This window comes from Mus pahari, chromosome 16, assembly GCF_900095145.1.
Source record: "Mus pahari chromosome 16, PAHARI_EIJ_v1.1, whole genome shotgun sequence".
In the NCBI taxonomy this organism is placed as follows: domain Eukaryota; kingdom Metazoa; phylum Chordata; class Mammalia; order Rodentia; family Muridae; genus Mus; species Mus pahari.
This window is the reverse complement of record NC_034605.1, coordinates 27,889,471-27,913,638: the sequence shown is the minus strand read 5'-3', so window position 1 is coordinate 27,913,638 and position 24,168 is coordinate 27,889,471. Positions and strand designations below refer to the sequence as shown.

General features: G+C 43.2%; 1 protein-coding gene across 1 annotated transcript in view; it reads left to right on the top strand.

Moving 5' to 3' along the window:
* Nucleotides 1-23,826, top strand: part of Scgn (secretagogin, EF-hand calcium binding protein) — a 40,028-nt gene extending 16,202 nt beyond the window's left edge. Inside the window, exons 5-11 of the mRNA XM_021216051.2 lie at nucleotides 104-160; nucleotides 989-1,066; nucleotides 9,168-9,223; nucleotides 14,410-14,455; nucleotides 15,083-15,142; nucleotides 17,523-17,591; nucleotides 23,299-23,826. Coding sequence (XP_021071710.1) covers nucleotides 104-160; nucleotides 989-1,066; nucleotides 9,168-9,223; nucleotides 14,410-14,455; nucleotides 15,083-15,142; nucleotides 17,523-17,591; nucleotides 23,299-23,427 — 495 coding nt within the window. The 3' untranslated portion in view covers nucleotides 23,428-23,826. The remainder of the gene's footprint in view (nucleotides 1-103; nucleotides 161-988; nucleotides 1,067-9,167; nucleotides 9,224-14,409; nucleotides 14,456-15,082; nucleotides 15,143-17,522; nucleotides 17,592-23,298) is intronic.
* Nucleotides 23,827-24,168: the final 342 nt, after the last annotated feature.

Genomic DNA, 24,168 nt, shown 5'->3' with positions numbered 1-24,168 from the left:
TTGAACCATGAGCTGAACTAAACCCTCCATTAGGGTGCTTCTTGTCAAATAACAAGAAGTCAGGTAGCCAAGACTTGAGATAAATGCCTTTTGTGTGTTTCAGATTTGGCGCAAATACGATGCGGACAGCAGTGGCTTCATATCAGCTGCTGAGCTTTGTGTGAGTGTCAGTGGGAAGTAACTCTGGGTGAAGGGTTGGTTTGATCATCTTTAGAATGCATACATACATACATACATACATACATACATGTATACATGTAGATAGATAGATAGATAGATAGATAGATAGATAGATAGATAGATATAGATGTAGATCTAGATGTAGATGTAGATATATGTATGTATTTCTGTGGACCCAAGACATGCGGCTTTGAATTTGTTTCTTAAAAAAACAGCCTGACTAGAGGAAGTGGATCACTGTAAAGATTTTAAAAATGAGCTGGCAAGGTGCCTCAGCTTGTAATGGCATAAGCTAGTGTCCTGAGTTCAGTCCTGGGAACCACATAAAGGTGGAAGGAAAGGAACAGCGACACAAAGTTGTCCTTTGACTTCCACATGTTGTTGCACATCCTACATATTGTATGCATGCATATACATGTGTCCACAGACAAATGTGCACACATACATTGCACACACCACATACATGTGCACATACACATGCACACATGCATACACAGCACAGTACAATAATAAGTAACACTTTTAAAACTGATAAACAAATGAGGAAACAATAAAGGTTTGGAAAGTGCTTGTCTTTGGGAGAGAGGTAGATGAAGCTTTTAGGATGTTTTTTGTGCTTGGAGTTCCTCTCTGGCTTCCAAGAGCATCTTTCAGTGGCAACCTTCCACTTTAATACTTAATGCTTATTTAACATTTTATTTCTTCCACAAAACAAGTTACAATCCCCATCCCTATAGAAAAGACCTTCAACAAGTTTATATCTTACTTGCTCACTGTGTTCAACGTCACTTTTCTCTTGGGGGCACAGAACTTTCTCCGAGACCTTTTCCTCCACCACAAAAAGAACATTTCCGAGGCTGAGCTGGAAGAGTATACTAGCACCATGGTGAGTGAAAGAGGGTGGGCCACATGGGGGAGGCTGCCTGTGTCTTCTCATTTCCCCAGGAAATCTTTGCTGATAGACGAGACAGCTGCATGGGAAAAGCCTGGCTCTGGAACAGTGGCTAAAACAGCTGTTGTAGCCTCTTTCCTGGAAAGAGATGCATGCATTTGAAAAAGAAGGCTGTGCATCTGTCTTTGAAGAGACCAGGAATGTGCAGGAAGTACTAGTTTTTTGTTTGTTTGTTTGTTTGTTTGTTTTTAAGCACCTTGGTAGCAAACTCAGTGGGCATTAAAGTTACACAGAAACAAGTAACCATGACCTTGTACCATCAGGACCTGGCAGCTGGATATGGTCTCCCACCACGATGTTGACTCCACTCATTGAGGTCATAGGCTCAGAGCAGAGGAACCTCAGATGGGGATGTGCATGTTGCCTGTGGGGTGCCAGGCAAAGGGAGCTGATGACTGTGACACACTTTGCATTGTGTGAACACATGTGCCCCCAGTTAGCTCTCACTGCATGTCATTATCTTATGCTCTTCTTATGGTGTTCTTGACCCAGATGACCATGAGATGATTTCAGTGTGACATTTTCCTTGAAAACTTAGTAGACAAGAAAAGTTGTGACTGGTGGGTTCCAATCATCACTCTAGTGTTCACACAATGCTCTCTACAGCTTGTGTCGAATTGCCCCTGTTGCTGTGCCAGCCTCTGTCCATCTCCAGGCCTATGTTTTATTGTCACCACATCTGATTTCTTAATCAGCAAGCAAGTGATTTAAGACATAGGCTTAATTGTCTACTGTAGGAGTGTCACATTTATTTTATTGTTTTAATTTAATGCTTTTTAGAATTTCATACATGAGTACTGTATTCACATCACTGTTTAAAAACAAGTGTCTCTATATTTAGATACAAAGAATTCTTGAGCAGAGTTTATGTGAAGTTGGAGCATATCCAACTGAGAACAATATGTGGGTTTTTGTGAAAATGTGGGCTATTGGGCACACCCAGACTTGTGGTGTGTGTGTGTGTGTGTGTGTGTGTGTGTGTGTGTGTGTGTGTGTTAGGGGTATGCATGTGAAAGCACTAGGTCAGCCCTGGGTGTCATAAAAAATGGGGATGTCTCACTGACCTGAGGTTTATTGGTTAGCTGGCTAAACTGCTTGGCAAAATCCCCAGGGATCCTCACGTTTGTCTTCCCAGTGCTGGGACTATGCATATGCTGCCACTCCTGTATTTTACACTGTGGGCTATTAGCATTAAACTCAGTTCCTATGTTTGCAGAAGTTCTTCACCCACTGATCTACCTCCCCAGTCCCATATATAGGCTTTAAATTGGGTTGTTCAAACACTGACACTCATTTTACAGATTAGCTAACCAAGAAAAACTGTTTCTTAGCCAAAGGCACCATAAATCGAAACTTCCTGGTTGTCAGCCCTGGGTGCCTCCAGAATCTCACTCTGGACTCTGGCCACTCTGAGTGCTGGCTCAGGGACAAGTCTCCCCAGGGAAAAAAAATGAAAGCTATTTTGACCACGATGACTTCTGAGTAAGAGAAGATGTCCAAGAGAGAACCAAATCCCAGCACAGGATGTCAGGGGAGCATTTTGGCTTCTTACAATGCTATTTGTTCTAACTGAATGCAGGATGTTGTTGGGAATCCTGAGCAGACATGGGCTTAGCATTGAAAGAGCAGGGATCTCCCAGGAGCAGGAAGCAGTGGTCCTTGTTCAAGAGCCTCTGAGATCCTTCTGACCTCAGCTCCTGTGATGCTCTGTCATGGAATAAACATAGAAGGGAATTTGTTTGCATCTTTCAGGGGGCCAGACTAGAAGGCCTTGAGCATACTTTAAACATCAGAGGAACAGAATGTTAGCCTGTCTGTTGTTATCTCAATTTAATTAATTTGTAAAACATGAACCACACATGAATACATTTACATTTAAATCTCTAGCAGTTTTCTAGCATTTCTTCCAGCTTGAAACTGATTGAGCATAGGGCTACTGCCCACCTCCAGCTATTAAGTCTCATCTCTGCTTTCTGTTTCCTAATATAGCTCAGGTATTTTTTTTTCTACTTTTCTTCCCCTGGTTCTTATGCATCCTTCAAGATTCAGGTAGATCTATCTTGCCCTAGGAAATCTTCACAACTTCCTTTCGTAATGAGCACCAGTACCACTCTCTAGCCTATTGTGCATGTCACCACCTTAACACCATACTCATTCACCTTAGTCATCCCACAGATACTGTTAAGTGCTTATAGTGCCCCAGGCATTAGTCTAATCACTGGGGATTCAACAGTGAGAGAACAGGCAGCAAACAATACATGCAATACATAATACATTATATTGCATGACAGAAAATGAGAGATGGATATGCCATCATGGTAGAGAATTTAAGGTATCCTAGCCTCATTTATGTTGCTCTGATAAAATAGTCTAACAAAAAGAAAATTAGTGGAGAAAGGGACTTATTTCAGCTTATAATCCATCATTGTGGGACAATCAAGGCAGGAACTCTAAAATGCTAATTATATCACAACCCCTATCAAAGGCAGGTAGAAATGATTTGCTTCTATGCTCACTTGCTTGTTTTTGCTTAGCTTGCTTTTTCAACTCTTATATAGGCTAGGAACCCCTGCCTAAGGAATGGTACCACCCATTGTGGGCTGTGTCTTTCCACATCAATTAAGATAATTCCCCATAGACATGTCCCAGGCCAACCTAAATATAGATAATTTCTCACTGTGACTCTTCCCAGTCAATTCTAGGTTGTACCAAGTTGACAATTAAAGCTACCTATCACATTCTTATGGCCGACATCTTATCTCCAAGTCCCTGTCCTCACAGAGTCTGACATTCTTCGGGCTACTTACTGTAAACTGAACTGAATTTTCAGTTATTACCTAAGAACCAGCTATGACTGAACCAAGATAAAGTAATGATTTTCTTGGGGGGATGCTCCTATATCCCTTGCTTGTGTTCCTCATGGCCCAGCATAATTCACATGGGGAATTATTTATTAAGCATGGTCCTATGTTTAATATTATTCCTTTCCCTTAAACTTAATGTTCCAGGGCCACGTTGACATGGTACCTGTGGCTTTTTCTGGGGTTCTTTACTTCAGAAAGATTCCCGAGAAGCTAGAGCGCTGGTTATGAACCATGATGACTCCCTAGGGCAGGGCTGGCTAGAAAGAGAGGGATAAAAACATGTCCTGGTTGACCAGGATTCATATCACACTGTTCATTTCCTTAAATGAGTCTGTGGTCTTCTTTTTGGACTATGTGTGTGTAATGCCCATAGTCAAATTGCAATGAACAGAGGAGCAATGTTAACAGAGATATAACACTATGGGGGGGGCATATGTGATGTTAAGGGGAGAAAGGGGGGGTATAGTATTGATATAGTAACTAGATAAGATACATTTAATCCAGGGCTGGAGAGATGGCTCAGAGAGTAAGAGCACTGACTGCTCTTCCAGAGGTCCTGAGTTCAAGTCCCAGCAACCACATGGTGGCTCATAACCATCTGTAATGGAATCTGATGCCCTCTTCTAGTGTGTCTGAAGATAGCTACAGTGTAGCCATATACATAAAATAAATAAATCTTAAAAAAAAAAAAAGATACATTGAATCCATCCACAGCAGAAGGCCCTGTGACATCATCATCTTACTTTGTCCCCTATGCCCACATTCCAAGGAAGGAATTACTTAGTATCCCCACAGGAGTCATTTTTGCCTTCAGATAATTCTAGCTTGTATCATCCCCCAAGCATTAAAGGGCCCTCCCGGTCACACTCATCTGAGCGTTCAGGTCTCTTCCAATATTTATTATCCTGATGAATGGCAAGAACCTTACCAATGGCAATAGGGTGTTTCAGGGCCGTAGTGTTAGAGTCCCTCTTTCCTCAGTGATCATACAGACCTCAAAATGTCTCAGAAGATGTTCTTTCCCACTGAGGGATGTCACTTTGAGGGATGTTTCTCCTGTGGTTAAATTTGATCTGGTAAATCAGTTCATGAAAACTTGTGAGTTCTGTCCCTGACAAATGTTTGGGGAGGAGTTGCAAAAAGAGATGTAGTAGTCCCTGCCTCGGCCTTCAAACCTTGGTCAGGAGAAAGCTGGAGAGGCGGGAGAAAGGCTCAGAAGCTCTCTGGTCATCCCTGTCATTCCCACTGTGAGTGTCACCAGCACGAAGAAGCATCAAGAGGAGTTGAGTTCAAGCTTCCTGCCTATCCCTTAGCACTAGTGGTACCTAGGCCTGAGTTTAGGAAGCTGTCTACCTGCCAAGGGCTGAGAGATTCCCTAGGAGCGAATCACGTGTCTGCTGCTTTCATGACTTCTTATTGAGCAATGAACACAAATCATCACAAAGCCGCACTGAAGATTTTCTTTCGAGGTTTAGTATGAAATGCTTTACTTAAGAGCCGTAACCTACCAGATGAATTCAAATCGACCCTAATGAGGATGGCTGCATTTGACAGCTGTGTGAAGCATAGCTAACAGATGAGCTGAGGGTGAACAGAAGAGACAGGCTCAGGCACGCACTCTACATCCTGTCCCAATCTTAATTAACATTCTAAATGGGGAAGGGAGGGAAGGATGCTACCAGCTCCAGGCAGGAGGGGAGACTGTGTATCTAGATAGGATATCATTAGGTGGTATTTAATCTCGCTGAGTGCAAGCTAATGACTCTGGGAGTTACTATGATAAATCAGCATCCGAAGTTCTGACACTTGGATAGAGGAAAGTCTATGAGGTTAAGCTGGCCTTATGATTGGTATGAAGTCTGTCCAGTCCAAGGCCTGTCTGGACTCATTTGTGGGATATTTTCTCCTTCTATGTCCGCTCTCCACATGCTGATGATGCTCACCGGTTTTAAATGCAAGAGAATGCCTGAAAGCCTCTGCTTCTGTCTCTGACTCAAACCATTCTTTTGAGCTTCTCAGGTGAGCACACGTGGGTATGTGTCTCCACTTTCATACCCAGCATCTCAAATGCAGCAGGTCCACAGTTGACATTCTGACTGTCTCACAGACTCGCTCTATGGGCGAGTCTTCCTTCCTTTTGATTGATGCATCAGGACAATCAGTCTTGATGCCTTCCTTCTCTGCCACTCTAATTAGCAAATCCTATTGACTGCCACATGTCCCTATAACTAAATCTTTGAAGCACAGTAATATGTTAAAGAAAAGAGGTTGATTTAGTTGAAAGTTAGGGAGGTTCCTGGTGAGGAAGTCACAGCAGGTGCAAAGTGTATATGAACCATAACAGAATGAGACCAGAAGCAGAAGGACATTTGAAGGCCACGCTTAGTTGGCTCACAGCAAGCCATTGTTCTTGGAATCAAGTCACACAAGACCTATACTAGTCCCTCCAAATGAGCTGACTACCTCCCCCTGGGTCCCACCTCTTAAACTTTCCCCCACTCAACACTGCCCTATCTTGACATTATTCCCTGAAGACTAAGCTTCCAACATGTATTCTTTTAGGGGAAACTCACAAAACAGCAGCTATATTCACATTGCATCATGAATCTGGCCATTCCCAGCAGGTTCTAAGCCACAAGGATGGGCAGCTGAAGAGCTTTCATTACCTTCTTACCTTCTGCACTGTCTGTTGAACACAGCAGCCTGTGATCCCGTTACATTGTAGCCGGATCACAGCTGAGATTAAACCTTCCAATGACTATTGTCTTTCAGAGGAAATGACAAAGTGTTACAACCTGCTTACTTACCAAGCCACCATTCATCTCAATTTATCTCTTTTTATCCACTTCTACCTATCACGCCATAGACTTTTCCTGAAGAGAGAAAACACATGTCTATTTCCCTTTTCCAGAAAGGGAAGCCACAGGAGGCCAAAGTGAACCAATGAGCTTTTACATGAACAGAGTATGGGTGAGGGGCTGCTGTAGAGGAGAAATGACTCAAGGGCAGCTGCATCGCTGAGAAGTCTGCTCCAACATTGGTTGTGATTCACAAAAGTCGCCTTCCAGGAGCTCTCTGAGAGAATGTCTCCTCTGCAGCGTGGTTGGTCTCCGCTTCTTCCAGGCAGCTTGGATGCTCTGCGAGTCTCTAGGTGACTCTGCTGGTCTGAGAGTGTCTCTCAGCACTCCCACTGCTTATAGAAACTGGACAGGTCTAGAAAAATGTAGTCGGTTTCAGGGACTTTCTGAAAATATTGTGTTGTTACTTCCTGTTTTAAGGAGCTGCCTTCCAGGGTGGAAGGTTTAATCTCGGAGGACATTGCTACGTAACACTCCTTCCACCCCGTGGGAGACAAGGTTTCTTTGTTGTCCACAGCTATGCATGCCAGGCTAGCTGGCTGTCCAGCTCCTGAGGATTCTCCCATGTCTGCTGCTTCCCGTGCCTGGATGAGCAGCAGGATTACAGACGTAACCCCAGCCTGGCTTTGACACGAGTGCTGGGGGCAAGTTCAGGTCTCTGTACTTGTAGAACAGGCACTTTGCCACTTGAGCTCTCTAACTCTGACTTGAAGTAAACCTCGAAGCCAGTGTTCATATGGGTGGGGGTCTAACCGACCACGCTCTCCAGTTTTCCCTCAAGCACTTCTCAGTCTAGAAAGTTTTCCTTTCGAGATTGCTCAGCAATAGTCAGGCCCATGTCTTCCTAGATGAGGTTTCTACTTGATTAGGGCTCAATCTTGTTTTCTCTTAAGACAGAACCCCCTGCAATGATGACATCACAAAGGATGAGATACAGGCCACCCTCAAAACATGTCAGGCATCATCTGACTAGATATAGTATTTATATTTAAAGGATATGATAGGACATGTGAGAAGTCCCAAGAATCAATTGTGCCATCTGCCACTCCTCTGGTTTTGTTTTACATCAGGTTGCCCTGGAATGTGCACCAATTCTCCTGCCTCGGCCTCCTAAATGCTGGGATTATAGGCACATACTAGCACAGGCTCATCTCTGTCTTAGTAAGATCTATAATGGGTAATTTTTTATGACAAAGTGCTTTAGAATTAATTTCAAATTCTGAAAAAAAAAGACCAAACTGAATTTGGAGAAGGAGAAAGGATGCAAAACAAATGTATTTTCACATGTGCTCATACCTCCTTTGCTCGTGTAGTCTCCTGGCCTGATGTGTCCACAGATACTCCGGACTTCTGGAATGTGAAGTCACATTCCAACTCATCCATGTAAAGGAGCATGCCCCCTCCATATTGCCTAACCTGAGTGGTCTTCTCTTCTGAGGTTAGAACAGAAAGTTTTAGCTCTTAATGCTATCTCACCTAAAGTCTATAGTGCAAAAGGTTCTTAGGACAATGCTGGGTGTCTTTTGCCCTCTGCTCTGCTCAATGAGACATCATCTATAAGAGCCCCTCACCCAAGGCTTGGTTGTTGAGATGCCATAGGTGAATATAAGGTATTTAAAACCCTGACTGAAAGTGGAACACCAGATTTTAATCTGTCATCATTCAGAATCTCCTTTCACCTAATAGAAAGGAAGGAGTTATTTCTGCCTTCCACCACATAACTGCATCTTTACTCCCAAGCACGTGGTGAGATCGAGATTCTACTTCTTTGGAGTTAGATGTGGTTAGTAGCTTGCTTTGGAAGGATGAAATTTTAACCAGTAAATGAGCTGCCACGTTTCTGTCTACCATGGCAACCAGGAATGTTGCCATGAATTACCTACTGTGAGGGTAGAGCTGCCAGCTAGCTTTAGATTTTGTACAACAGGAATAAGACATGTACCTGAATTGTGACAACACACTAAGGAATGATCACTGTGACCCATCCCAGCCAGAAGTTGAGCTGCTAGTCACTTGGTGGCAAACACTCATTTTCCCTACGTAGGTGGGTTCCTCAATTCAGCTGCTTTAGACAGAGGTTCCTTAAGCACCTTTAAGATCACAGGTGGTGGTAGCGCACACTGTTAATCCCAGCTCTTGGGAGGCAAAGGCAGGTGGAATTCTATGAGTTTGAGGCCCGCCTGATCTACAGAGTGAGTTTCAGGACAGCCAAGGCTACACAGAAAATGCTGTCTTGAATAACAAACAAACAAATAAGATAAAGAACTTCTGGTCTGTGCATTTGTCACATCCATGTCCCTTTCTGCCTTTTAGATGAAGATCTTTGACAAAAATAAAGATGGCCGTTTGGATCTTAATGACTTGGCAAGGTGAGTAATGCAGAAAAGTGGCAAACTCAGAAGTTCCTGTGTCAGGGTCTGATGGTAACACACACATCCTTTGAAATCTGAGAGCCACTCTTGCCTGGAGTCTGAGACCAAGTTCATCTTATTAAGCCATCTGCAGTGCTTTTGAATCACTCTGGGTAATAGATTCTTTCATGAATATAATCAAAGCTCCATCCTGTCTAAATGCATAGCACATTTATATTATATTATATTATATTATATTATATTATATTATATTATATTATATTATATATATTAAGAATTCATGAATGGGTCATTGGTGGGTTTTGCCCTCAGAGGCTAGGCACTCACAGTCTCACATTGGGATCTCCTTCCAAATCCAAAATCTAACAAAGCAAAAGCAATTATGATGATAATGATAAGAAAATAATAATAAATGAATGAAAGAATCTTGAAGCTATTCACTGACTTTGGGGATGTTAAATTTTTAATTCAGAACAGTAGTAAACAGTAGTAAAAGCTGATTGAACTTTAGTAGAGCTAACTCTCTGCTGACCTTTGAAGGTTGACTATCCTCAGTGGTGCCAGAAGGCTAGTGGGGGAGAGGGGAGGATGAGAATGGGAGCAACACAGTCCATGAGTCTGTGAGGTGATTTGGGATTGATGGTTTGCTATACGTATTGTTATGTAGCTTTCCGTTACTATAATGAAATGTCAGAGGCAGGCTAAGTTATATAGAGAAAACAATTATGTCACTGTCTCTGAAGCTGAATATCAAAAAAAAAAAGCATAATATAACTTCTAAAAAGAATTTCTTGACTATGTCACACCATGGTGGAAACATTTAGGTATTGTGCATCTCTTGCTGGTGTGGTCCTCCACCCGTTTCTTGTTCTTGATTCTGAATCCATGGCCTTTGCCCATGCTAAGCTCAGCCCCTGGTCCTGAAGGTTGTCTGTGAATAGACACACTAGGAAGACTCTTGTCAGTCCTGACCATAAAACTGAGTTAGATACACTAGATGGATTTCCATGTTCCCTAGGACCAGTTGTATTCCTACTTGACTCTCCCCAGGACCTTCATCTGAATTTTGGCCACTTTGATGGAAAAGGGACACTGAGTCAAAGAAGAGTAAAGTGCTTCTCTCCACGGAGTCCAGGAAGGGACCTCAACCCCACGGTCCTGTTTCTGCTCTCTCCATCTCACATGCTTTTCTTGAGCATTTGAGGCAGAATTCCCTCTCCATCCCCGAGCATAGTAAGAAAGATCTGAGAGTCACTCCTCAGAAGAAAAATCAGTGTCTGGAAGATTCCCTGAAATCAGGACGATATGGGTGACAACAAGAGCTTTTAGTCTCATTTTTCCCTCCTCTGAACTGCCTAGTCTCAACTTTCCATACAAACAGAAACAGAAAAGGTAGCTCGGCACTAGAGTGTCTCAGTGCCCAGCATGCATACGTCTGCAAGTTCAGTTACACACATACACACTCGAGTATGCACACACATGCACACACGGATAGAGGTAGGAGTCACGCACGTGCTTTTCAGGTCCAGCGATGTCACTTGCAATAATGTTTTGAAAGGTGTGTGTGTTGTGACTGACCATTGACCCAAGAATCTCTTGTTGTGGCTGGGTAGTCTGCTGTACATATGTTATATTTTGCCCCTTTATCAGCTGACACACACTTGGGCTGTTTCTACTCTTCAGATGCTATGAACAGTACTGCTGGGTGAGTGTGGCCAGCCTTTCCCTTTGGTTATATTCTTAGAAGTAGAATTTTGGTTCGTATGGTAATTCTATATTTAATTTTCTACGACAGTTCCAAATAGAGACACTAGTCTCCATAATGCACTGATGGCTGGAGACTTGTAGAAATTTTTAAAAGTGTGGAGTCCTCTGTCCTTGTTCTTTTTAAAGATTTTCCTGGCTCTTCTGGTCCCATTTGCATATCTTGGTATAATTTTAGGATCGGATAGTCAGTTTCTGCATAACGGCAACTCAGATTTACATGGATTTTGTTCTGAATTTGCTGTTCAAATTGGGAAATATTGTCATCCTAACAACGTTGTCTTCAGGTTTACAAACAACGTTGTCTTTCCATCTTTTCAGGTCTTTAGTTTCTCGAGAAGATATTTTGGAGTTTTCTGTCTATAAGTTGAGCTTATTCTTGTTCCACTTATTCTCAATAATCTGATTTTTTTTGGATGATGTCATATATGGAATGGTACATTAAATTCTGCCTTAGATTTTTTTCTTTCTTTCTTTTTTTTTCCTGTTGCTGTGATAGAACACCAAGACCAAAAGCAATGTAAGCAGTTATTTTGGCTTACAGTTCCGAAGAGACAGACTCTAGACTGGGAAAGCAGGGCAGCAGGAACAGGAAGCTGCCTGATCACACCTTCATCCACACTCAGGAAGCAGTGAGGGAGGACAGGAAATGTGGTGAGGCTACAAGATCCTCAAAACACTCCTTCAGAGATGGACTTCCTCCATCAAGGCTGCCCCTAAAGAGGTTCTGCAGCAAACCCCAAACAGCACCAGTAACAGGGGTCCAAGTGTTCAAGCGCATGCACCCACGGAGGGGCATTTCTTACTCAAATCATCGTAGTTCTGCTTTATTTTCCATTTTTCCTATGCCTCCCCCTCTCCCCCCTTCCCTCCCTCCTTCCCTCCCTCCTTCCCTCCTTTCTCTCCCTCCTTCTCTCCCTCCTTCTCTCCTTCCCTCCTTCCCTCCCTCTGTCCCTCCCTCTGTCCCTCCCTCTCTTCCTCTCTCCTTCCCTGCCTTTTTTTCCCCTCCCTTCTCATTTATCTCTCACTCTGTTTCCTTCATTTCTCTTTGATTTGATGCAGGGTCTCTGTGGTCCAGGCAGGCCAGCCTTATAGTCACGCTACTCCTGCCTCAGCCTCCAGACTGCTGTGACTACAGGCGGGTGGTTTTGCTTTGGACATTTCTAGTGTACAGAAGTGCAGTTGAGTGTTCTGTACAGAATGCATCTCTTAAAGCTGTGCTGGTCTTGTTTATTAGCCTGCATAGGTTTGTGTTTGGGATTTTGGAGTTTGTTGATATTATGCCACTTGCAAATGGCAATAGCCTGCTTTATCCTTTATACTTTGCTAATCTTTCCCTTCTAATGGAGCTGTTATAACTATCACCCACACACTTAATGCAGTTACTGATGAGGTCAGGATTTATGTTTGCTATTTTTCTGTGTTTTATCTGTGTTATTGTGGTTGTTCCTTTCTATCCTATGTTAAGTAGATATGTTTTTTCCCCCGTTCATTAATACTTTTTTTTAAATTTTATTTTTTATTAGATATTTTCTTTATTTACATTTCAAATGCTATCCCGAAAGTTCTCTATACCCTCCCCCCCACCCCGCCCTGCTCCCCTACTCACCCACTCCCACTTCTTGGCCCTGGTGTTCCCCTGTACTGGGGCATATAAAGTTTGCAATACCTAGGGGCCTCTCTTCCCAATGATGACTGACTGGGCCATCTTCTGTTACATATGCAGCTAGAGACACGACCTCTGGGGGTGCTGGTTAGGCCAAACCCAGACATTATTGCCTATAAGTAGATAACTTTTAATGAACTTTTCATTCTCTTGTTTATTTCACTATTTACGTATTTTGTGTTATTTTCTTAGTGTTTCCTGGGAGATTACCATTAACAAATTGTATTAATAGCAGTTTAATTTCAATGTTATAGCAAATTGGTACTTGCTTACAGTTCCAATCTACAGTTTAAATCCTCCATGTTCTTTAGGTTCTTCAAACCACAGCATTGCATGCTGTGTACCTACCAATACCAATTCTCTCTCTCTTTCCCTCTCTCCTTTTTTCTTCCTTCCTTCATTCCTGTCTTTCTTTCTTCCTTCCTTTCTTTCTTTGATAGGCTATTGCTGTGTTGTCTAGGCTGTGTTGTCAAGGGATTCTCTTGCCTCGGTCTTCTGAGAACCTGGCAGTACGTGAGTTGCCTGGGGTACACATGTTGAATAATTGCTTGATGGGGTTAAAACATTATAACCAACAAAAAGTGACATTCATTGTGACTCTTTTTTAAATGTTTATGTATGAGGGCTTTGGCTTCATGTATGTAGTCTGTGCATCAATTGCATGCTTTTTGCCTTTGAAATCTGGAAGAGGGTGTCAGATCCCCAGAATCTGGAGTTACAGAAGGGTGTGAGCTGTCATGTTCTGGGAACTGAAGTCGGGTCCTCTATCTGGCAATCCATGCTCTTAACTACTGAGCTGTCTCCCCACTCTTCAGCGGACTCCAGTTTCTGCCTGGTGTCCTCTCATTTCAGACGGAGGGCTGTTTGTTTGCTTTTCCATACAGGACACATTTGTGGGTGATGATGCCCTTGTTGTTCGTTTGTTTGGTGGCATTTCTGAACTAGTTCCACGCAGTCAATTCTCGTCATCATGTGTATCCACTCAGGTCTCTTCTTGGGTAGCTCAGTGGTCGATTCACAGCTGGAAAGAGGTGGTTTGTGTTTTTTTACGGATGAAGTGGGAGTGGGGCATAGGGGCCTTGCCCATGCTAGGCTATTCCTCAACCACTAAGCCACAGTCTCAGGCAAAGGCTTCCTTAAATGGTTGGTGCAGTGACTTCCAAATCTCTCCTCAGGGGCTCAGTGTACAGGAGGGAAAACAAAATGCTCCAACATTTCTTGTTCTTACCAAGATGGAGCTGGCTTTTCTGTTTGCCTTTTGTTTTCTTTTGGTTCCTTGAGACAATGTCTTTGAAGGCCAGGTTGTTTCAAACTCAGAAGTCTCCTGCCTCAGTGTCCAGAGTGCGGGACCCACAGACCTGAACCATTTTTCCATGCTGATTCCTCCCTTTTCACAGAATGTACCCTCCCCAGACTGCCAACGCCTTTAGGTTCTGCCAACTTTGCTCTGATCATTCTGTCCAGTTGCCTTGTTGCTTTTGTGGGAAGAACTTTCAGAAGCCTACAGTCTATGCTTTCCCATAAGGAAAGGTCTTTAACATTTTTTATAATGAAGGCTAATCTCTAGGAACATTTGCCCATCACTCTCCTTGCATTTATCACGTAGGGATGCCCACATTTCAAGTGCCTGTACAGATCGTCAGGATAACGTGGAAACCATCAACCTTTTCCTCTCTTTCCAAGCCATGTATTTGCTGACTGATGGGAAAGCTTACAGAGGGTCATGTGGGTTCTATTCTTTTTCCCATTTTAGGATTCTGGCGCTCCAGGAAAACTTCCTTCTTCAGTTTAAAATGGATGTAAGTGGTGACATTTCTCTTTGGGTTTCGGCTACCCGTGTTTCTTTATGTATATGGGGGGGGGGAGGAAAGAAAGAACAGTAAATTGTTTTGTTTTGTTTGTCATTTTGATAAATGCCTGGTTAAAGAAAGCAGAGGGAGGAAAGATTTATATTGGCTCACAGTTAGAGAGATACAGTCCACGGTGACCATTGTGGTTGGGGAGGTTCCTGGTGGCAGGAGTTGCTTGTAGCTGTGGACATGGCATCTTGCTTACCTCTGAGTAGAACAGGAAGCATAGACCCAGTAGGAAGTCAGGCTGTGCTATAAAATCTAAAGACTTACTACTTGGTGACTCAATTTCTCCACCAAGGCCCCATCTCCTAACAGTTCCACAACCTCCCAAAACAGCTCTACCAGCACCTAACTGCAAACACAGGAGCCTGTGGGGGGCATTCCCTCTTCAACTATAACAAAAGACATCCATTTGCCTTTTAACTCTTTTAGAGGCTCCCACAGCTCAAGGTGGAGTCAAGGAACTTTAAGGGTTGTTGTTTCAAAGTTTATACAGATTACCCAGCAGCCGGTGGAGTTACACACGAGTGGCTATGCGTTGCTGGACTGACATAATGTTTTCTTTACATCCAGGCTTCTTCTACTGAAGAAAGGAAGAGGGACTTTGAGAAAATCTTTGCCCATTACGATGTTGTAAGTGATCTTCACACTGTGAAGCCATCTTTAGGTAGAAAGCTCAGTTTGTTCCTGTGTGGCACCACCGTACTGACAAGGTCTAAACTGAGACAATCAATTGCAGTCCCTTGTATGTATAACTATATAACCTCAGATGATTAGGTAAAGAATGGGCAAAACTGATTTATAATTAAACAGAGATGAACTCAAAATGCTTTTTTGCCTCATAAAAATATGAGAAAGATTCTTTTTGTAAGACAAGACATTCATTTATTGTATGTGCAAAAACAAATAAACAAACAGAAAAATCCTCCAGATCCAACTAAAGGATTGAGGCACAGTAATGCAAGTCTGATGGAACATAGCTTCTCTTATAGAGTAAGTGACAACCATTCTTCATGTGGGGACAATCACTCTAAAACAGTAAATGGTACAGGGTTGGATTTCTAGAGAGGAAGGCCGGATACCGTGAGAAAGAGGAAAAATGAACAAAGAGGTGGGAAAGGTCTGAGAACCCTCTCCATGAAATTAATGTCTCGGAACAGCCAGACCGCATTCTGAAAAGAAGCACTGAGCCGGGACAAGGCAGCACCTAGCTATTTACACTATGTCCACTGCCCAGCTTTCCATCTGGGCTTGTCAGCCCTGTGGGCTGGGGTAGGTACCTCAACTGCTTTATTCTTCTGCCTTCTCCAGACCCCCCCCCCCCCGTAAAGCTAGGGTGATTAGGCTAAGAACAGATCGGATGAACTGCAGGGATGGAAATGGAGAGGAGCCAGAGGAAAAAGAGGTTCAGTGACAGGCCCAAAGTGGGATCCAGCTCAAGGGGAGGACACTATTTCTGAGGCTATGAAGCACTCACAAAAAGGGACCTATCATGACTGCCCTCCGAAAGACCTAACAAGCAGCTGAAAGAGTCAGATGCAGATATTTGAACCCAACCAATGGACAGAGCAGCTGACCCCTGTGGTTGAGTTAGGGAGAAGCTGAGGAGGAGGGCGATCCTGTAGGAAGACCAGCAGTATCAATTAACCTGGACCCCTGAGATCTCTCAGATATTGGACCACCAATCAGGCAGCCTATACCAGCTGATATGAGGCCCCCAACACACATACAATAGAGGACTGTCGGGTCTGGGTTCAGTCAGAGGAGATGCACCTAACCTCAAGAGACTGGAGGCCCCAGGGAGTTTAGAGGTCTGATGGAATGGGGTGTGGCGAGTGTGGACATCCTCATGGAGACAGAGGGGTTGGGAGGAGGTATGGGATGGGGGAACAGTCAGAGGGTGGACTGGGGGAGGAATAAAATCTGGACTGTAAAACAAACAAACAAATAAACAAACAACAACAGAATGGATCTGGAGGAGCTGTGTTAGTTAAGTGAACTCCATTAAGCTTTTTCAGAATTCAGGATGCCACAGAACTGCTAGGGAACCCAGTCAAGGAAACAAAGTTTCAAAATGATGCCTTAAAGGTTAAGGATAAAGAAGACATGAAAAGAATGGATAGGCTACGGGGATACTGGTTCACACCTCTAAACCCAGAACTCAGAAGGCTCAGGCAGAAGGAATTGCTATGAGTTCAGGATTAGTGGATTACAGTGAGACACTGTCTCAAAAATTAAGACATAGGGAGGGACTAGAGTGGGTAACAGAAATAGCTGCTCCTCTGAAAGACCCATGTTCAATTCCCAGCACCCACATGGCAACTCACACATGTCTGTAACTCTTGTGTTAGTGGATCTGACACCCTCTTCCAGCCATGAGAGACACAAGGCACACAAATGGTGCATAGAGATATGGGCAGACAAAACACCCACAAACATAAAATAAAAATAAATGCAGCCTTAAAAACATTGTGAGGTAGAGACATTATTATCTCAGACAGGTTGAAATATCTGCCCTTCATTTTACTTTCATATTGACAATAGATTATAGAATGAGTAGGAAGAAAATGTCTTACATACAATGTTTCATATATTGATTCAATATAGTGGCCTTTTATTTAAAATTTACACTTTCAGCAGTCACTAAATGATTGTTCAGTCATAAAGCAAACATTTCAAATGTTCAGCCTGTCCCTTTAAGGGCCACTGCTGTGCAGTGAACACCCCAACAGAAGCCTGCATTCGGGAAGCAGCTGTCAGTAAGTTTAGTGTCACTGCTATTTGCTGAGGAGTGAGAGCAATGCTTATTTGGGGGGCAGGAAGCTATTGATGAAGGATTCTTTTCATTCCTGCGGGGCACTCATATCCCATGAGACTAAAACGCAGAACATTCCATTCCTAAATTGTTTGGCAGTTACAAATGAACACTGACTGGCAGATTTGTCAAATTTATTATTTAGCTTTTCAAATTAAGACAATGATATTTAAGGGGTTGGGTCTTTGGGTCTTTCAGAGTAAAACTGGAGCCCTGGAAGGCCCAGAAGTGGATGGCTTTGTCAAAGACATGATGGAGCTGGTCCAGGTGAGTTCACTGAGGCTGGAAGGGTTATTCCCATCGTGCATCGGGGCTGACATTGTGACAAATTGCATTATTTCTGAGAATGAGTGAGGCTGACAATTAATACTGGAGAGAAAGGTCTGGAGGAATTTCCATTTCATAACCATTGATATTCTATGAGCCTCAACAAATTTATTTTGTTTTCTTTAGGTCACATGGTTTAAAATAACACATAATCAATACAGAAGTGTCCTTTAACTATCACTTTAAAGTCCTTTGCTTTACCCAAGTAGCCCAGTGTCAGTGTACTTTGCTATTTTATTTTTCAGCTGCCTGATGTCTTTTTTCCCCTTTACTCACCTCTCTCAGACTTGTGTACTACAATAACTACAATTCTAAATTTAATTTCATATAACTTTTTTTAATCAAGGTTTTTTTGAACATCTAGCCTAGGATGGGCACTTCCCGTTATGGTATGGCTCAGGCTTGGGCTGAAATGACTTAGGCCTTAATTTTCTGTAGGGTTGACCATGGTTTTAAAAAGGCAGTCTCCTTCTTTTAAACTTTATTCTCTGTACTGGCTTATAATCTCCTGAGGCAGACAATGCTAGCTTCTCCTTCTCCAGGGAACAGTGGATTTAGTAGCCTTTGAACTCAGGGATTACTTTGAAGTACATTATTAGATGCACAGTGATTGCATCCTGGCTGTCCCAGACAACAACAAATTAGAGTAACAGTTATTAATTATTAATTATGTTAAGTCTCAGAATAATTTGCATATATGATTAAGACTAGGAAACCTTGCAGCAGGAAAAAAAAAAAGCCCAGTTACTATTTTTTTTTTGCACAGAGTTCCAGGGAGTTGACATTCTGTGACTGAGGAGACAAAGGCACAGTTCTATCTGACATCCACTCAAGATCACTGGCACATCTTCTGTGGCTCCCAACTTAGCTTCCTCCTTCCAGTGATTCCTCAACTGCCCTCCTCTTTGCTCTGTGGCTCTAGCTGTTCTCCCCCTTGTCTTCTGACTCCCATTGAAATACCACAGGCATTTCCCCATCAGAATAAATGACAGATATCTGTGTGTGGTGTTTCCTTTGGAAATGATAGTTAAAGGACAATCTATATTGTCTACTACCTCTTCTATAGCTTAAGTAAATAGAAACATAGAAATCATCTCTAGGATATTAAAGTTTCATGGCAGATGGATTGGCCGAATTTGAGTTTTAGTTTGCTCTGATGAACTCAAAAACTAGGCTCATTGCCTAGTTTCCTCTGTGTCAAAGAACCAGGGTCCTGACTGAATGTAGACAGAAATACCTTGCATAATCAGGCAAGGAGCTTGATCTGGTATTCCTCCCATGGTCCCCGCACAGGGATGAGCATCACATGTGGAAGTCAACTAGAGTTATTCTGAAATCCTCTCCTGTGTAGAACTTGGAAAGCACTCTTCTACACTACATGTCTTAGTTAGGGCTTTATTGCTATGAAGAGACACCATGCCCAAGACAACTCTTATAAAGGACAACATTTAGTTGGGGCTGGCTTAGAGTTTCAGAGGTTCAGTCCATTATCATAGTGGTAGGAAGCATGGCAGCATGCAGGCAGGCATGGTGCTGGAAGAGCCGAGAGTTCTATAGCTTCATCCCAAGGCAGCCAGGAGAGCAATTTTTTCCATACACACTGAAGAAGAGGCTCTCTTCCACACTGGGTGGAGCTTGAACACAGGTCCTCAAAGCTCACCACCACAGTGATGAACTTCCTCCAGCCATACCTACTCCAAATAAGCCTCATCTCATAATAGTGCCACTCCCCATGGGCCAAGTGTATACAAACCACCACACTCAGTGTCTGATCCTCCTTCCCCCACATCATCTGTCATCTGTTCTTCTGTTCATTCTTTGCTTGAAAATTTTTCTTCTGATGAGACATATAACATAATAGACAGTGCATTGTTGTCCCATTGGGGATCAGCTATTTATGACTTAATGTCCATGGACAAGTTTTTCAAGCCTTCTGTTGCCTGACCCATCACCCACAAGAAGTGTCCAGTTAGACCTGCCTCGCAAGGATGGTGGTAACTGGAGATGCTGTAGACAGCTACCACTGTCCCTGAAGACAAAATTACCCCCCAAAGTAACATTCTTTGTGACTGTTTTAGAACAAATTGGCCATCATAATTCGAGTGCATTACTTAGCTGGAAAATATAAAAATAAAGGAGGGAGTTTCCCAAAGGAATCTTCACTCAGTGGATGACCATGTCATTCAGGGTAATCTTGTTTGAAATACTAGTATGCCAAAGGCATAAAAGAGACCTTCAAAGACAGGATGGCTGTGTCCAAGGGCAACTGACTCACTGTAATTTTAAAGCATTTGCTTCCTTTTCTGATTTTTAAATTATCTCTGCATATAAAAATGTTGAAGAGCTGGAGACGCAGCCCAGCAATTAAGAGCACTTTTTATTCTTGGAGAGGACCAGCATCCACACTGAGTGGCTCACAACCACCCTATCACCTGTAACTCCAGCTCCGGGGGATCTGATACCCTCTCTATCCTCCTTGTGCATATTTACAAACACACACACACACACACACACACACACACACACACACACACACACAGTCTCTCTGTCTCGCTCTCTCTCTCATGTATACCATACATATACACAAACATACACACTAAAACATATATACGCACAAGTAAAATTAATTAAATCTTTACAAGTTATTGAAATTATCAAAACTAAAATAAAGCAAAATTTAAGAAGCCAAGGAGAATAGAGGCTAAGACTTCTAGTCCTAGGCTGTCTATCCAGTATTCCAGGCCCAGGCTCACCACAGGCTGTCAAGGTGATCATGGGTATCAGCATCTACAGACTTCAGCTTCTTCTGCCTGTCTTTTATTTTGCTTGCTATGCTGGGAATTGATGGCTGGACAAGGCAAGTACTTTGCCACTGAGCTGAAGTACAAGCTGGTTTTTATATATGGTTTGAAATGGAGTCTCACTAAGTTGGCTAGGTTGGCCTTCAGTTCCATATAGAGTTCAGGCTATGATGTTCAGAACATGTATGTGTAGGGTCTGTGAGCCAGGATACCTAGCACAGAGACTTGGGGATGCTAGCTATACACTGGCTTTTATTCTATCAGGGAGCTGGAATGCAAAAAGGATGGGTTGGGATAAAAGCCTGAAGATGACATTGAGGAATGGGGTAACTCATACATAAATCCACAGACAGGACCAAGAACCTGCAATTGATACGCATGGGGCCCAGGGGGTCGGTCTCAAAATACCCCAACTCCAAGGCTGATGAGAAGCAGATCATTAGTTTTCAACCAGTTTTACTGGGGCTGGTTTCAGGTGGTCCTTGGAGGTAGCTGAGAGGAAAGGTCTGTATTTAAAATGAAAGCAGCTGATATGATGCTGGCTGCCTGCTTGAGTCAGCTTTCTGACTCTGACTCAAAGACACCTGTATGACAGTAGGTAGGTTAGACAGCATCTCTGGGTTGTACTTTACTCACTTATAATTAAGTATGAAACTGGATCGAACTGCCTATGTTTGTTCTGAATATTTGTGCTGATGTTTATAGAGCCCCTAAAGCAGAAATTTAAGTACGTGTTACTGACTTGCTGTTAAGACAATCCTAAAGACAGAGGCCCCATGGCTTCTGTGTGATCCAGAGATCTTTTAAAGAGTGATAGCCAGCTGTCCCAACTCATGGTGAGATGCCCCGAATGAAAGACATAACTTAGATGATTCAGTGGGGTTTTTCTTACAGCCTCCCTCCCTCCTTACTTCCCACCATCCAAACACTCCAATATTTCTCACTTACTTGAAAGAAATAATTATTCTGAAATAAAATATGTTATTCTTTAATTAGGAACAAAAGTTTAGAGTAATTTGAATGAAGTACAGACTGGGGCATATAAACCATACTTAGGTGTGAATGGCTACCACTCCAGTCTTCTCTAAGCATAAGATTTGCCATAAAATTTATTGCAGAAAATCTCTAGCAGTCAATTATTAGAAATGTTGAAACTAGACATCCCCACTGTACATAGGTGGAGCAGGCAAGTTCTTTATGGCACTGGTGCACCTTGCTATAGACTTTCAAGTCACATTTCTTTGAGCTGCAACACACACCCACCTACTACTAAGACCCAGGAAGCTGTAAATTTTGAGCACAATGAAAGGAACCTGGTAATAGTGCATTTCATCTCACTCTTGTAGTCTGATGATTCACCAACAGAGGTGTGCAAGGTCCCCGGGCCCTCCTCCTCCCCACCCTCGCCCAGCTTGCTGCTTCTTCAATTTTTGCTGCTTGGTTCTTTCCTCCATTTAAGGCTACTGTCAGGCACACATGCCACATCTGTGGTCCTGACAGCATGCTCCTGGGTGGAGGATGGGGTGCAGATTAGCCCTACTGGTTGTGACTCTCGAGTCACTGAAGTGTTTTGTTTTGTTTTCGTTTGTTTGTTTGATTGTTTTTTGTTATGTTTTTTTTTTAAATTTTTTTTTTAGAGGATTCTTTGGAAGCAACCTCTAAAGAAAGTATGGGGCAGGGCTGGGGTGATGGAGTGCTTCCTAGGGGCTCAGAGGTCTCTGGAGGGAAGATGCCATTTTTTTTTTTACTCTTAAAACTACTGAAGTAATTATGAAAAATGGCAATCAGACCCATTGGTTTTCTTTGGACATTGGCTTTGCTGTTTAGCTTCATCCCCTTCCACAGCTTTCTCCAGAGCTGTGTGAGGTGGTTAGACCCAGGGCTCCATCAATCAGGAGACCCGGTATAAAGATGGCAGCGCTCTTCCCTGGAAGGAGGCTGAGTTCTCCTGAGCCTCTTTCCTAGCCCGGGCAAAGGCTGTCACTATTGCCCTCCTGGAGATTGTGAGGATGAGGAGAAGGGTTTAAGGGAGTTACTCTGGCTCTGTGGCTTGTGCAGCCCGGGAGCTTGAAATCCTTCTCTGGAGTGCAGGTCCCACTGTCCCTCCACAGTCTGGAAGTATGCCTCAAATAAATCCTGTTTCTTCTGCATTCGTTAGGGTTTTACTGCTGTGAACAGACACCATGACCAAGGCAACTCTTATAAGGACCACATTTAATTGGGGCTGGCTTACAGGTTCAGAGGTTCAGTCCATTATCATCAAGGGAGGAGCATGACAGCATCCAGGAAGACATGGTGCAGAAGGAATTACATCTTCATCTGAAGGCTGCTATAAAACTGGCTTTCAGAGATAGGATGAGGGTATTAAAGCCCACACCCACAGTGACACACCTTCTCCAACAAGGCCACACCTCTGAATAGTGCCACTCCCTGGGCAAGGCATACTCAAACCACCATAACTAAGTTGATCTATCATATAGAAACTGGATTTTTATTTTGGTATGAACCCTTGTTAAACTAAAGGTGCTAAATGTCCTGAAGATGGGCTATGAGGAGTCAGGGACAATGATAAAACATCTTCCCCCCATCAGCATAATGTCTTCAGACTAACTGCCAACAACAACAGGGGGAAGCAATGTGGAACTAAGACTTTAAAAATGTTTGTTGGCTTACTTGGCCTGAAGGGGCAAGCTGAGAAACCAAGATACTGCCTGCAAACATCAGGGACCTGGGTGGGGTAAGGAGGCAGTAGCTGTCCCTGGGCACTCATGGCCCATCCTCAGGGAGGGCACTGCAGTCTGGGACTGCCGCTGGCCTTCTGAATGACCATGTCCTCTTGTCCTCAGCCCAGCATCAGCGGTGTGGATCTGGATAAGTTCCGGGAGATTCTGCTTCGCCATTGCGATGTCAACAAGGATGGAAAGATCCAGAAGTCTGAGCTGGCACTGTGTCTTGGGCTAAAAATAAATCCCTGATCCCCAACTACTCTGCTCTCCGCTTATGTGTTTGTACTCTTGCTGTGAGAAGTGTTTATGCTTTGCTCTTGGGGTCCCAATTAATGGACCTTCTCTCTGACAGTTTGATACTATTGATGGAGGGAGTGGCCCTAGGGTGCTGCTTCCAGAGGCAGCCATGATCTTGTCCCATGGGAAGCCCCCATACAGCTTCTTCCATGTCCATTCCTTGACCTTGGCCTATCTCTTCAAGGGCCTCAGTTTACCTGCCCTGTTCAACCTTCCCTATCACCTGGTGATCCATTCTACCATCTCCTGTTTGTCCTTGAGCTTTCTGCTCAGTTAGAGTGTCACCTGTATCATGCTGTCACTTCTACAAATATGTCTTCTTGTGGAAATAAAGCTGTGGTCAAGAATAAAGATGTGTTTGAGTTTGTGTAAGCTTTGTGATGTTCAGATTTTTTTTTTGTTTTTGATTTTAGGGTAAGCTTAGTGGAGGGTGAGGGTCATCATCCTGAAGCAGCTATTGGCTGCAGGGAGCTAGCAATAGCCTCAAATCGTGTGTGTGTGTGTGTGTGTGTGTGTGTGTGTGTGTTATTTGATGGGTTTCATTGTGTTGTTTGTTTCTTTTTGAGGCAGTGTCTCTATGGCCAGTCAACCTAGATTACTGGGTGATCTTCAGGTACAGTGAGAGATCCTGCCTCACAACAAACCAAAACCAAAATAACAACAAAAAAAAAAAAAAAAAAACCCAAAACAAAA